We start from the raw sequence: 15,322 nt of genomic DNA, 5'->3' as shown, positions 1-15,322 counted from the left end.
ATCCTTCGGGCTCGTTCTGTCACGGTTCTGATAACCCCATACTTTTGACTTGGGTGATGGTTGGATTGAGCATGCAGGTATCTGTCCGTATGGGTTGGTTTTCTGTAAACTGTGTGGCCCAGCTTGTTACCTCGCTTCCTCACTAGTACGTCCAAGAATGCAAGTTGTTGGTCTTTTTCAGTCTCCATAGTAAACTGGATGCTGCGATGCTGACTGTTGAGATGGTGCAGAAAGTTGTTGAGCTTGTCCATACCATGTTTTCAAATCACGAAGGTGTCATCCACGTACCGGAACCACGTTGCTGGCTTGTACTCTGAGGTCTCGATCGTTTTTCCTCAAAGTGTTACGTAAATAAGTTGGCTATAACCGGGCTTAATGGGCTTCCCATTGCCACTCCGTCCACCTGTTCGTAGAAGTTTCCCTTCCACACAAAATAGCTACTGGTCAGACAGACTTCAAAAAGTTTGCAAATATCGACAGGAAATATCCTGTTCACCAGGTCCAAGCAACTCTTCAGAGGTACTTTGGTAAACAGTGATACAACGTCGAAGCTCACAAGGATGTCGTTTTGTACAATATTGATATCTTGAATCTTGCGCACGAAGTCGGTGGAGTGCGCTAACTATTGGTCTTAACAGGACATCTACTTGGTGTATCTTAGGTAGTCCATAGAGCCTCCGTCCTCACAATGCGCTTCTTGATTTCTTCTGACAATGATGATGACTTGATGAGTCGGTTGGTAAGACGTAGTCTAGCTTGCGTCGAATCCTTTTTCAGGGGTTTGTAGCTTCAGAAGAACGGTTGCGTACCCGTTACCCCCATCCGTGTTCAGGCTACGCAGTGCCAGTCCTTCACTTCTCGTCAGGTTAGTCTGTCTCGATTCGTATCTCTTCGGCATCTTGGAAGTTCCCTCCTTTGGTTAGCACTGTTCTCTCGACCTCCGTGAGTACTCTGTCCGTCATATTGACCACGAGTCACCAAGACCAATAACTTGAATTCTTGGACGTACTAGTGAGGAAGCGGGGTAACAAGCTGAAAAACCAGTATTCTTTGCCGCATATGCATGGAATGCTGTAAAGTCCTGGCGTCTCAAATGGAATTTTGTCTTTGTTGGATTGAAAATGTTGAGAAATTTTTGGACAAGTCATAAATCTGGTTTGGAAGTTATATTTCTTTTGAACTTTTGGTATGTGCTCAGTGATCTTTTGAATGTAAGGAAGGACAACAGTGGCAAGTGTGGGATTGCTTTCGGCCTCATTGCTATTGGAAGTGTGTGGTGAAGTGCATTTTGTGATGGAACGCTTAATATCTTTAATGTGGAAATTATTAGAGAGAAGAGCAGAGGTAAGGTGTTTTAATTCCGGGTTAAGTGACTCAGGCTGAGATAGTTTTACGGGTCTGTAAACAGGAGGGATGATAAAGATTTTTGGGCCGGATGGTGATGTGACAACGCATTAAGGTACCAGTCTGTGTGCGTAGGTTTTCTGTAAACACAATGATCCAATGTTAGGTCTGAGTTTCTATTGATACGAATATCTAAGATGGAAGGTTATAATTAGTTTCTAATTCAAGGAGAAAACGTATGTGAGAGTTTAAATGTCTAAGAAAATCTACTCGGGATTCTTGACCATAACAAAAGTATCATCGACGTAGCTCCACCACTTTTAAATCTTTTAAATTAACTTGTACATAAGGCAACACTTACCTGGGCACATTCTTTTCCTTACAGTTTTGACCACAAACACAGCAAAAACGCGAAAAAGGTACGGAGAGAATCATAACCACCAAAAATGTAAACAACAAGGGCACAGACTATTAGTACTCTCTGGCAATAGTAGTCCTAGTTCGGCGTTGCCAATTATATTCGGATTTCAGAGACTCACTTTGCGTTCTTATGAAAATTAGTCAATTTTTTCAGAAAAATTACGGAAATGTGACAATTCAGTTAGCTGGGGCGTGACGCATGCGCAAAACATCCACACCTTCTCTACGAAAATATCATAGCCACCTGCAGCGCATCACTTTTTACCGTATTAGGGCCACTATATTATCTTACAGCAATATCGGAAATGACATTTTATTTATTTAAATAAAAATTTGTGAATCTGTCCATTTCTGTGTGTGGCCGCATTAATTTAATAAATTAATTAATTTAAAAAGGCAGCTTTAGGTCACATCGCATGGAAAATATTAAATTTGAGTAGGCGTCTGAGAAAGCGAGCGAGGTCTATTTTAGTTCTAGCCTTAAGAATGTGCAATTTTCACCTAAAACACGAATTCCTTGGATGCGTTCGATATTTGCGCCTCCGTCAGGTTAATTTATTATAAATTACATCGTCACAAATGCTTCCATGCAGTGTAAACAAGCCGTCACCTTGCCACTATTATATCACAATTTAGTAACGAGTTCTAAACGACCTTACTTTTCGCACCTCGTGCGAGATATTTGCCGAACGTTTATAACAGCTTAATGAAAATGCGAAAGCGTCGGCGTGAAATCTTTACGATAATCTAGACAGCGAGAAATGTGGCTGAAGCTAGATTTGGATTTGCAAATATTACAGTGGACCAGTTCGTTAATTATCTTAATTAAAAAAGCATATCCCTGTGTATGCGCTGGATAAGTAAGCATGGATATATTGTATGGGAACTCCCAAAAACCATATCCAATGTTGCTATATAGAAAATAACCCCTGTTCCGATCGCATGTCCGCAAAAAATAATTTAATTACGATTTGGCAATCTCGAAAAAAATCGGTCCCAGAGATTCAACCAGATCATTGAAGAATCACTTAGTAGAACTTCAAAACGATGTATTAATCAACCACTTTAAATCGTTCGGAAAGATATATAACTGTCATCAATAATGCGATACCATAAAATTTTTTTTATTTATTTCGGAATCTCAAAAAAATCTGAAGTTGTGTAAGATATTGAATTAGATCATCGAAGAGCCACTCAAGAGAGCTTCAAAATGATGTGTATTGCTCAACCACCTTGTAACTGTCGGAAAGATATATAACTACCCCCAATATTGAGATACCATAAAATTCTTTTTATTTATTTCGAAATCTCAAAAAAATCTGACGTTGTCCCAGATATTGAATTAGACCATTGAAGAACCATTTAGGTGAGCTTCAAAATGATGTATTGCTCAACCACCTTGAAACTGTCTGAAATATGTATAACTACAATCATAATGAGGCCCCATAAAATTCTTTTTATTTATTTCGGAATCTCAAAAAAATCTGAAGTTGTGTAAGATATTGAATTAGATCATCGAAGAGCCACTCAAGAGAGCTTCAAAATGATGTGTATTGCTCAACCACCTTGTAACTGTCGGAAAGATATATAACTACCCCCAATATTGAGATACCATAAAATTCTTTTTATTTATTTCGAAATCTCAAAAAAATCTGACGTTGTCCCAGATATTGAATTAGACCATTGAAGAACCATTTAGGAGAGCTTCAAAATGATGTATTGCTCAACCACCTTGAAACTGTCTGAAATATGTATAACTACAATCATAATGAGGCACCATAAAATTCTTTTTATTTATTTCGGAATCTCAAAAAAATCTGAAGTTGTGTAAGATATTGAATTAGATCATCGAAGAGCCACTCAAGAGAGCTTCAAAATGATGTGTATTGCTCAACCACCTTGTAACTGTCGGAAAGATATATAACTACCCCCAATATTGAGATACCATAAAATTCTTTTTATTTATTTCGAAATCTCAAAAAAATCTGACGTTGTCCCAGATATTGAATTAAACCATTGAAGAACCATTTAGGAGAGCTTCAAAATGATGTATTGCTCAACCACCTTGAAACTGTCTGAAATATGTATAACTACAATCATAATGAGGCACCATAAAATTCTTTTTATTTATTTCGGAATCTCAAAAAAATCTGAAGTTGTGTAAGATATTGAATTAGATCATCGAAGAGCCACTCCAGAGAGCTTCAAAATGATGTGTATTGCTCAACCACCTTGAAACTGTCGGAAAGATATATAACTACCCTCAATAATGAGATACAATAAAATTCTTTTTATTTAATTCGGAATCTCGAAAAAATCTGAAGTTGTGTAAGATATTGAATTAGACTATTGAAAAGCCATTTAGGAGAGCTTCAAAATGATTGCTCAACCACCTTGAAACTGTCCGAAATATGTATAACTACAATCATAATGAGATACCATGGAATTCTTTTTATTTATTTCGGAATCTCAAAAAAATCTGAAGTTGTGTAAGATATTGAATTAGATCATCGAAGAGCCACTCCAGAGAGCTTCAAAATGATGTGTATTGCTCAACCACCTTGAAACTGTCGGAAAGATATATAACTACCCTCAATAATGAGATACAATAAAATTCTTTTTATTTAATTCGGAATCTCGAAAAAATCTGAAGTTGTGTAAGATATTGAATTAGACTATTGAAAAGCCATTTAGGAGAGCTTCAAAATGATTGCTCAACCACCTTGAAACTGTCCGAAATATGTATAACTACAATCATAATGAGATACCATAAAATTCTTTTTATTTATTTCGGAATCTCAAAAAAATCTGAAGTTGTGTAAGATATTGAATTAGATCATCGAAGAGCCACTCCAGAGAGCTTCAAAATGATGTGTATTGCTCAACCACCTTGAAACTGTCGGAAAGATATATAACTACCCTCAATAATGAGATACAATAAAATTCTTTTTATTTAATTCGGAATCTCGAAAAAATCTGAAGTTGTGTAAGATATTGAATTAGACTATTGAAAAGCCATTTAGGAGAGCTTCAAAATGATTGCTCAACCACCTTGAAACTGTCCGAAATATGTATAACTACAATCATAATGAGATACCATGGAATTCTTTTTATTTATTTCGGAATCTCAAAAAAAATCTGAAGTTGTGTAAGATATTGAATTAGACCATTGAAGACCCATTTAGGAGAACTCCAAAACGATGTATTGCTAAACCACCTTGAAACGGTCGGAAAGAAATATAACTACCCTCAATAATAAGATACCATGGAATTCTTTTTATTTATTTCGGAATCTCAAAAAATTCTGACAAACACCTTGAAAGCGTCGGGAAGATGTAAAACAAAAGTTCGATGTATTTATTTCGCAATCTCAAAAAAACCTGATGTTTTCCCAGTATTCAATTAAACTATTGAAGAGCCACCTAGGAGAGCTTCAAAATGATGTATTGCTCAACTACCTTGAAACTGTCGGAAAGATATATAACTACCCCCAATATTGAGATACCATAAAATTCTTTTCATTTATTTCGAAATCTCAAAAAAATCTGATGTTGTCCCAGTATTCACTTAGACTATTGAAGATCCACTTAGGACAGCTTCAAAACGATGCGTTACTCAACCATCTCAAAATCGTCGGGAATATATAAAACCACCCCCAATTATGAGATGCGCTAAAATTCGGTTTCAAATGGTTGTGATGTTTAAAATGTTAAGTTGCACACCCTGTATATTTCATCTTTTTTTTTCTATAGTCAATTTTAAGTTAATTTTCAAAGGGTATATATGCCTATCTCTTATTGTTTTTGCTCCTAATTTAGTCCCCTATAGAATAGTAAGCGTTCCCTATACTCGAACGTATACGCAACCCTTATCAATTCCAAAAGTTCAAATTTGTGCGCAAATGTCGTACTTCGATAGTGGCGACTTTTATTGGGAGTAGTTTTATATATTTCCGACGATTTTGAGGTGATTTTTTCGAGATTGCGAAATAGGTGTTATTTTCTATATAGCAACATTGAATATGGTTTTTGCGAGTTCCCTTACAATGTTTCCGTGCTTACTCACCCGGCATATAAACAAGATTTTTTTTTAATAATAATCTAACTTCAGCCACATCAGCGAAAACAATTATCGTCCTTAATTTTATTGGTTAAGAACCATATAAATGCAGTAGATCTTATTCTGTTTCTCATTTAAAGGTTGACGCCGCAACTGTTACAGTTTCAATGCAAATCGGGCAATATAGGTCGTAACGCAACCTTGGTTCAACAAACGGTAAACACTTTTTATTCGAGAACTTATTAAGCACATTCTTTAACAACATTTTTATGACAGACGGCCTGGGAACCGGTGCCGGTTGATTCGAAATATTTTATTATTACTTTTTACCTTTTGCGTTGCGACTGTTCCATTGTCGCATTTTATTTTGCGGATATTGCTTTGGGATACGCGCGATCATTTACTACCGCACCGAGTAAAATTAATGTTAACTTTAGTGTCTTCGCTGATGAGCCGACTAAATTAAGCAATGACATTTTTATTTACGTAATTATGTTTTTCTAAGGAAGCTTTCCGTTATTTTCGGATGAAGTTTGATTGGAAGGAAATATAGGCATTTTTTTTCACTACCTAAGTGTCATCTTTCAGAGGTCACCTCAGTCAGCTCAGCTATAATGCCTCCTAGTCCCTATATGCCTTATATTAGAGCAGAAGGCATCGTAGCTCTTGACTTAATGCCTGCAGTTCATATAACCACCACATTTTTTTAAACGCATTAAAAGAGAATCAAATGTAGTTAGACTAAAAAATTAATAGAGTTTTCCTGTTTAATCTCTTAAAAAGTACGTATCTATACCATCATAGAAAACTTTTACTTAAAGGATGTTCTAGTATGATATTTTCCAAATTATCCATAAAAATCTGCGGAATCTGAAATGCGGATCTTGTCCTAAAATTCAAGAATCAAGAAACGCATTAACGAACACAAAAGAGCGTTAAAAAACAATAGGCTAGATTTTAATTATACTACACACTTAAACACAGAAAAACACATTTTTGACGATAATTTTGATATTTTACATACAGTTACAAAAAGTAAAAAAAATAAATTTATTGGAAGCCATGGAGATTAACAAAATGGGACATTCAAATGTCTCAATTAGATTTAAATACCTCTCCTTTATTGAACTTAAATTCTCACAACATTAATTAAGGTTTTATGGTCAAATCTGAACTTTTAGTTCTTATTTGTCTTATATTAAATTGTTTTTGAAACAGCAAATATTTTTTCTGATCAGTAGTTTCTACAACAAAAAAGAAAATGAAGTCAAAAGTTCCCAAAGTTGTAATTGTAAAACGTTCTCAATCGTGTATGTTTAGCTTCGGTTCGATTTCAGTCAATCTAAAATCAGAAAAATAAAACCTTCCGATATTTATATTTGCGCAGCTGTTGTGTTTTAACCCACAAAAATCAATGGTCACTTTTCTTATTTTTTTCCTGCAACTTTTAAATAAACACGAGTTTTTTTTTCTAGCCATAAACGTCCGTACGCAGGTCAACGGTAATTCGCATCAAGCCTATTCACCCCCATATGGCGACCGGCACAGCTACAGCCCCACCACCTACGCAAACCACGACAGTTCGCCAGGATACCAATATGGGAGGTTCGATGCTAGTGCCTTGCACATAGCGCACGCGCTCAAGCAGACGGAACTACAGAAATCGTACAAGATGAACAGAGAAAAGCCAATCGATTGTTACTTGGTATGTACCTTAACGCTTTCATTCCACATTTCATCCCAATATGTATATGTAATAATTTATACTTTTTAACTCTCATAGTTTCCTGATCTCGCCATAAGACGAATATATTTGTTCAAAAAATTCACTCAAACCTTGCTTTGCTTAATGAAACCTAAGGTCAAGGTCAACTCGAATAGCATGGCCTAAATTCATAGTCAACTGATACAGTTTTTTGAGCGATTTTTTCTGAAAATTACAACAGCTTCGTGTTGAGGACTACCTAAAAGTAACTAGATTAATGACCAAAGTTTTTAATGTTTTAGAAGAAATAAATAATTACCACGTAATTTTCAAAAATTTTGATGGATGGATCTTACTAGTTATCGTAAATAAAAGTTTTGTTTTTCGTGATTCCTACAAATTGAAAAAAAATATTCTATAATGACGTTTAACCGCTAATAACCCTTAAAACGATAAAATAATTGTATAGTATTGTCAAAGAACACTGAAATGTTATTTAGGACCATCCGGAGCCTTACAGCTTAAGAGTTATAATAAAAGTTTATAAAAGGTTATTCGGAAAATTACTACACAGGAGTTCGCAAATTGAGTTCGGAAACTCGGAGGAAAGATTCAACGCGGTAAAATAATGGTAGCATATCGTAATCGTAATATTTTCCGAGTTATAGATTGTCAAAATTCATTTTTTTAAATCTTATTTTTAGCGCAGTAGGCTTAATTCTTAACGGAATAAGCTGGTATTTTACACACATTTAGTAAAAGTCATCGTTACAAATAAAAGTGTTTCAAAAATCTGTCACTAGAGGGCACTTTACCTAGAACATTTTCAACAATTTTTTTTTATATACATTCATACATTTTAAAGATGCAGTCGAACAGCCTAGCCTATTCCTAATGATTTCGCAAGAGTTTATAATTTTTGGTCGTAGATCATTGATATCTGTTAACTTTCTAACTAACTAAAGACCACCAAAGAAGAAGTCCATCGGAGCAAGGTCTGAAGAGCGAGGCGGCTAAGTTAGAAGTCCTATCCATCGATGTTCAAATGCCTGATTTAAATACCTTCGTAAAGCAAATGCAAACTGCGGTGGAGCGTCATCTTGCATTGATCACATGCCTGTCTCCACTGCAAGGGTACCTCTTCAAGCAAATAATGGCTCCCTCGTATAGCTCTCTGCCTCTGGTCTCTTATACCTTGGGCTCCCTTTATTCATATTACCAGGTTTGAATGATCCTCTATCATCAAGTCTTCTGTTTATGTTGATGAATGTCTTAGCAGATGAAACGTTTCTATTGGGATAAGCCTTGATATAAAGCCGTCATGCTTGATCTTGAGTTTTAATCTTCTCCTGAAGATGCCCACTTGGTTGGAGAAACCGAAGGTTCCAGTCAAGAGTTCGATAACGATGGCTTCACGGTCAACGGAACTTAACTTATACGATAAGGTTAGCACTAAGATTAGGTTAATAGGAGCAGATATTTGGTTTCAAAAATCCTGTAAAAAACATTCAGTTTTCCCAAATTTTGTAAACATTTCCGTAACAAATTCATCTCTTGTTGCCAAAAGAGTTGAAAAACTTGCAAAAGAAAAATGGTTGGATTTGGAAATCAAATACCTGTACAGTAAACGAAGTATGCTCGAATTGGAAGCATATGGACTCTACAAAAAGTTAACACATATGTTAAGTAATTTAGAATTCGAACAATGGTGTGACTCCAGAGAAAAATGTTTGTAGTCATTGAAAACAAATATGTTAAGAAGTTTTCGTCATTGAACAAAAAACTCAAAAACCAGTTTTAATCTTCTCTTTATTTACATTTTTTTGTTCTTAAATTATTATTTATAATTTAATCAATCATCGTTTATAATTTTTTGTATTTGTTTTCACGTCAGATTAATTTTATAATATTTGTTTTCAATATGACAGTATTAGAGCTAAGGGAAGATTTAATATTATTTTTGAAGTGAACTTAAATACGTACCAAACTTTAATGGAACAAGGAAAAATGATGAATATTGGCTGGAATCGTTCTACAATTTGCAATGATTATGGAATTGTTAGATGCTTTAAATTCTGTAAATATAGTCATTTGGCTAAAAAGTGTAAGGATAAAAAACTATGTCCAAAATGCAGTGGTGAACCTGACATAAAGGACTGCGCAAGTAATGAATTTAAGTGTCCAAATTGTGTAGAAGCCAATAACAAATATATTGGGTTGTTCGGAAAGTCATTTCGTTTTTTTTGGGGAACATGAAAGACAGTTTTCGTATAATGAATAAATATTTTATTAAATTATATATTGGCCATTCTGGTCCGACACCTTTTGCCATCTTTCTGGCAGTAACACAATTCCCCTCTCATAAAAGTTTTGGTCCTTGCCGGCAAAAAACTGGTTCAGGTGGTTTTTGACATCTTCATTTGAGGTAAAGGTTTTGCCATCCAAAAAATTTTGCAGGGACCGGACCAAATAGTAGTCGGAAGGCGCCAGATCTGGAGAATATGGTGGATGTTGCAGTACATCCCATTCAAGCCGTAAAAGTTTTTGGCGAGTGACCAAACTTGTGTGAGGTCTCGCATTATCCTGGTGGAACACTACACCCTTCCTGTTGATTAATTCGGGCCTCTTCTCTTTAAGTGAATCATTCAATTTGTCCAGTTGATGACAATAGACTTCTGAATTAATCGTTGTATTGTCCGACAAAAGCTCAAAAAAAACGATTCCTTTGACATCCCACCAAACGGAGAGCATCACTTTTTTTGGTGAATGTTGGCTTTTGACACGCTTTGAGCCGGTTCACCTTTTCTGCTCCATGACCTCTTGCGTTTAACATTGTTGTATACAACCCATTTTTCGTCCCCAGTAATAATCCGCTTCAAAAATGGATCATTTTCTTGACGTTTGAGGAGCGAATCACACACGTCAACGCGACGACACAAGTTTCGCTCCGTAAGGACATGGGGCACCCACACATCGAGCTTCGAGGTTAAGCCCATGCCTTTCAAATGGCCATAAACAGTCGAATTCGACAAATTTAATCTCTCACCGATCTCTCGTGTGGTTATTCGCCGATTTGCATCAGCTAATGCCTTTATCGCATCTTTGTCAGCTTCGACCGGCCTTCCAGACCGTGGTGCATCTTCGACATCAAAATTGCCGGATCGAAATTTTGCAAACCAGTTCTGGCACTGGCGTTCTGTTAACACGCCTTCTCCATACACATCCGTCAATTTTTTCTCGCTTGGACAGCATTTTTACCTTTTCTGAAGTAAAAAAGTAAAATATGACGAAAATGCTGCTTATTGCTCTCCATATTTAAAAGGGCACCAACCAAAAACTACTGCGTAGAATTAATAGGACTTTTTCACACACAAGCCTTGCAATATCAGCTCTCAAGACATATAATGGTTATGCGGCTTAAGTGTGAAGTTGGTTTCGAAAAAACGTAATTAAGTCCTCTGACGGGAAAAAACGAAATGACTTTCCGAACAACCTTATAGTTTGAAATGAAATTTTGATCGTACGCAATAAATTTATGAAATAACAATTAGACACTAATAGCGCCTTAAGTTCCGGAGTGGTTTACATTAATTGTCAGGGATATCTCAACAATAAAGACGATATAATGATTATTATTAATGACTGGAAACCAAAAGCAGTGTTTTTGTCTGAAACTCATGTATCAGTGAGTTGTGTATTGATACCCATAATAGAAGAATTGAAGGAGTAATAGCATTCATAAGGTATGATGTAAAGTACAAATTTGAGAATGTATCTTGTCTACAGAATTATGTATGGATTTTGTCTGTGGAGATACTGCTATTTGGGTCAAAATATTATTACCCTCCACAGTTGGAAAATGTTAAATTTTTGGACTATCTTTCAAATTTGGATGAACTGATCGATTTTACGGGAAGAAACATTATCATAGGAGATTTTAATTTCGATTTGCTAGAAACTACGTTTTATGAGTATTGAACGCAGAAATGGATACACCGTGTATAGTAAAGGCATCTTTTTAGCAAAAATATTGAACAATTTAAAGATCGTGGAACCAAAGCGTTTTTAATGGTGAACAATATCGGTTTTATCGGAGTTGCTTCGTTTACATTGATCGTCAATTGCGGTTTTTCGACAAAACAGTGCCGGATAAAATACAGTTTTGCGGTCTCGGCGTTTTAAGTGTAGGCAAAAACGTTACTTAAATATTATAACTAACGGACTCGGACGCCATTAACCGTCTAACGCAATTGTTTAAAGAAAAAGTTGCTCTGTCTATCACGCCGCACAAATGATTTATTACCATTTAACTTGGCAGTTGTTTTATGATTTAGTGATGCGGATGAAGATATTTTCTGGCAGCAACTTTTTCCCAACGGATGGTTTCGTCGAAACCTATCCCTTTTTAATAATATATACTTTTAATATGTTTACAAGACTTGTAAACTTCATTCGCATTTAAATCACTTTTGTTCATGTACTTCCATGTGATTTTGAACCCAATTCGAAAGTAACTTCTATACATTAGCTAATAGAAAGAATATCCTACTTTTTATAAAACTTCTGGATTCCTCCGGCGTCGGTTTTTATTGAGTCGAAATTGCTGACGTTTCGTCAATCATCCTGATGGCTTCTTCAGAGCTTGACTGAAACTCTCTCTGTACCTGCTCGTATATTGGGGGCGGGGTTGAATGAGAGGCATAAACACCGCCTCGCATGACTGATTCCCATATTGGTGACACGTAGAGACCCGAGTCGCGGTTAAGATTGTTCAGGTTGCTTATAGTGTGCTGATGAGTTTATTTATGTCTTAATGTTCTTTCATGTTCTTTGGGCCTAGTTGATATTTTTCGTCGGGTTTCTCCAATGTATTCTTTGCCGCATGCGCTTGGAACTCTTGGCATCTCAAATGGAATTTTGTCTTTGACAGGATGAAGATATTGAGATATTTTTGGACAAGTGGTACATCTGGTTTTGACGTTATTTTTCTTTAGAACTTTTGATATGTGGTCAGTGATGTTTTGAATATAATGAAGACAACAGTGATGTGATGATGATGATAATGTGGAAATTATTAGAGAGAAAAGCAGAGGTAAGGTGTTTTAATTTTGTTTTTAGTATCTCGGGCTGAGATAGTTATACGGCTCTGTAAACAACAGAGTTGATAATCGATGATTTTTAGGCCGGATGGTGATGTGACCATGCGTTAAGGTATCGGTCTGTGTGCGTAGGTTTTCTAGCCACACAATGACCCAATGTTAGGTCTGATTTTCTATTAATAAGAATATCTAAGAATGGGAGGTTGTTATTAGTTTCTATTTCAATGGTAAATCGTATGCTGGGGTGTATAGAGAAATCTATAAGGAGCTCAACAATCTTAACGGTGACTTAGCTCTCTACCTGTCACCAATTGGGGAATCAGTCATCGGATTAGCTCCGCCCCGCTCAAATAATATAAAAGCAGGTACAGAGTAAAATACGAGCCAGTTTCAGTCAAGCTCTGAAGATGCCATCCGGACGCAGGAGGAATCCAGAAGTTTTATAAAAAGTATTACAGTAGCCTGTGGAAGTTTCTTGGAAAAATTACAAACATTTTTAATCGTCTTTTAAATAGACAAGGTTTTAAACTTTTGTCTCCGAAATCCAAAGGCAGATTGTTAAAAATACAAACACCCAAATAATCAGGTAGGGAACATGCAGCTTACCGCTCTGTCTTGTATGCTTAGAATGTATGTCGCCAACTAACTTAAAATTCGATAAATTGACATACAATGACTTTTCAAAAATCGATAGACTCGCGCATGGACAAATAAACCCCTACAAGATGTAAACTTGGAAATATGCTCAATACATTTTTGAGTCAAAAATCGCATTTACAGATGCTTCCCACAAATTGATCCCATAACGTAACCGGAACTCCGCCTTCGCATAGTATAAATTAAGCAACTGTTGCCTAGTTTAAATCTCACCAAGATTTATAAAAAGATAATTTACATTAGAGTTGATGTAAGAGTATCACAATGAGACTTTCAATTTAAAAATTCATTGAAACTCAATCCTAGATACCTTACAGTATCTATCTAGACACTACTTGCGACAGTGTCATTGCCTAAATAGATATTAAAAATATCACATTGTTTCTGATAATTATGAAACCTTATAGTTTGGGTTTTGCTTGCGCTGAAATATAGATCAATTTTTCCAAACCATGTCATCAATCACAGCGCTGCTGCTAATTTGCCTAAGGGCCTAAAACTGAACCTTGAGGGACATCCACCCCTATGCGTTGACTAGCTGAATATACATTTTCCATTGTCTTAATGTTATAAAACTTAAGGGATCCAAATTGAAAACGATCTTCTACAAAATTACTGATCTAGTCTAGAGGGTTTTCCCTTATACCCACAGCGTGCAGAGCCTCCCCGAGTTCCTTAAAATCAAAATAGTCAAACGCCTGACTTAGGTCGCAAAAAATTCCAACGGGGCCGTCAAATAATGCAGCTTTCTGGCAAAAAAGAGATGAAGATTTCAGTAAAAAAAGTTTAAGAGTAAAGTTTTTTTTTCACTTTTTCTAAGTTTGAATTCCATTTTTTTACTGAATAAGTAATAAATTATTTTAAAAATATCGTTTAATATTTGCAAAAAAATCTTGAAATGAGTCTACCAAAATTAAATAAAATTGTAGGTTTGCGTTATTAGTTTCTACTGTTAATGTTTACAAAACAACCAAAACACGGGCGCGGGAATGCGATTACAAATTTGTAATTCGGAGTAGCCTTACGGTTATTTTTCCGACCAACGTATCGTTCGGCAGTGGTGGTGGCAATTAGTTTCGTATTAATAAGAAACTACGTTCGTGTTCACGCACCAAAAATTCCCATCTTAAAAAAACCGTAACCGTTGCTACATCTTCAAAGCGTTAACGCTAGATGGGAAATGACGTGAGAGAACCCATCGGTACACAGCCACGCAAATTGCTTCTCCGCAAAACCCGACGTCAGGATTTAATAAAACTCATTTTTATTCTACGTGAGTTATCGCCTAATCTCGAAGATGACGATGATGGGTATAACGCTGCAGTGGATATGACCACAAGTGAAATCCCATGTGAAATTGCTTGCCAGTTTGCTGATGAAGGCGGCAATTTTGTTACAAAATTACGGCTGGGCTGACGACGACATGAAATAGAAGGAGATAGATTCACCAAAGTATTCCATCGCAAAAATTTCGATGCAGGAGAAATATTAAAAATATTATGCGTCAATTATTAAACAAATCCAAAACAGAGGGTCATATGCAAATAAAGATAAATAAAGAAAAAATCAATAAAAGCAGATCCACTGTTTCATTCTCAGCAATACAAAATGCATACAAGGTGTTTCAAAAACCATGTGCCGTAGCTGGAAGGGAGACTCCACGTAAAAATTCTGTGTACAGATAATGCTAAAATAAAAAAAATTACTAATTTTAACTATTTATTTAAGTCAAAAAATTATAAATTTCTTAACATCATTTAGCTACGAAACGAAGCGGAATCGCAACCATATTGGGGTAAAAAATTACTTTTTTTATATGAGGAATCTACCCGTTGGCGATGGTACACGTTCTTTAAAACACTTTATAAGTTATAAATCTAATCCCGACATCGTAATCCTTAAGGAAGACAAAAGAAATGCTACGGTGGTCTTGAACTCAAATGAATATCAGGAAAAGGTTAAATATATGCTTACAGACGCATCATATCGTCAACTTGAAAAAGATCTAAAGTGATCTATCTGTTATTAAGGCTTGTTC

General features: G+C 35.8%; 1 protein-coding gene across 1 annotated transcript in view; it reads left to right on the top strand.

The window, feature by feature from the left end:
• The window catches only part of LOC132698177 (hillarin), a 77,955-nt gene that overhangs the window by 18,886 nt on the left and 43,747 nt on the right, over positions 1 to 15,322 (top strand). The window contains exon 3 of the mRNA XM_060664111.1: positions 7,299 to 7,528. Coding sequence (XP_060520094.1) covers positions 7,299 to 7,528 — 230 coding nt within the window. The remainder of the gene's footprint in view (positions 1 to 7,298; positions 7,529 to 15,322) is intronic.

Source organism: Cylas formicarius, unplaced genomic scaffold (assembly GCF_029955315.1).
Source record: "Cylas formicarius isolate icCylForm1 unplaced genomic scaffold, icCylForm1.1 PGA_scaffold_10__41_contigs__length_53128322, whole genome shotgun sequence".
Lineage (NCBI taxonomy): Eukaryota > Metazoa > Arthropoda > Insecta > Coleoptera > Brentidae > Cylas > Cylas formicarius.
The sequence above is the reverse complement of the archived record's forward strand: the minus strand, read 5'-3'. Positions and strand labels throughout refer to the sequence as shown.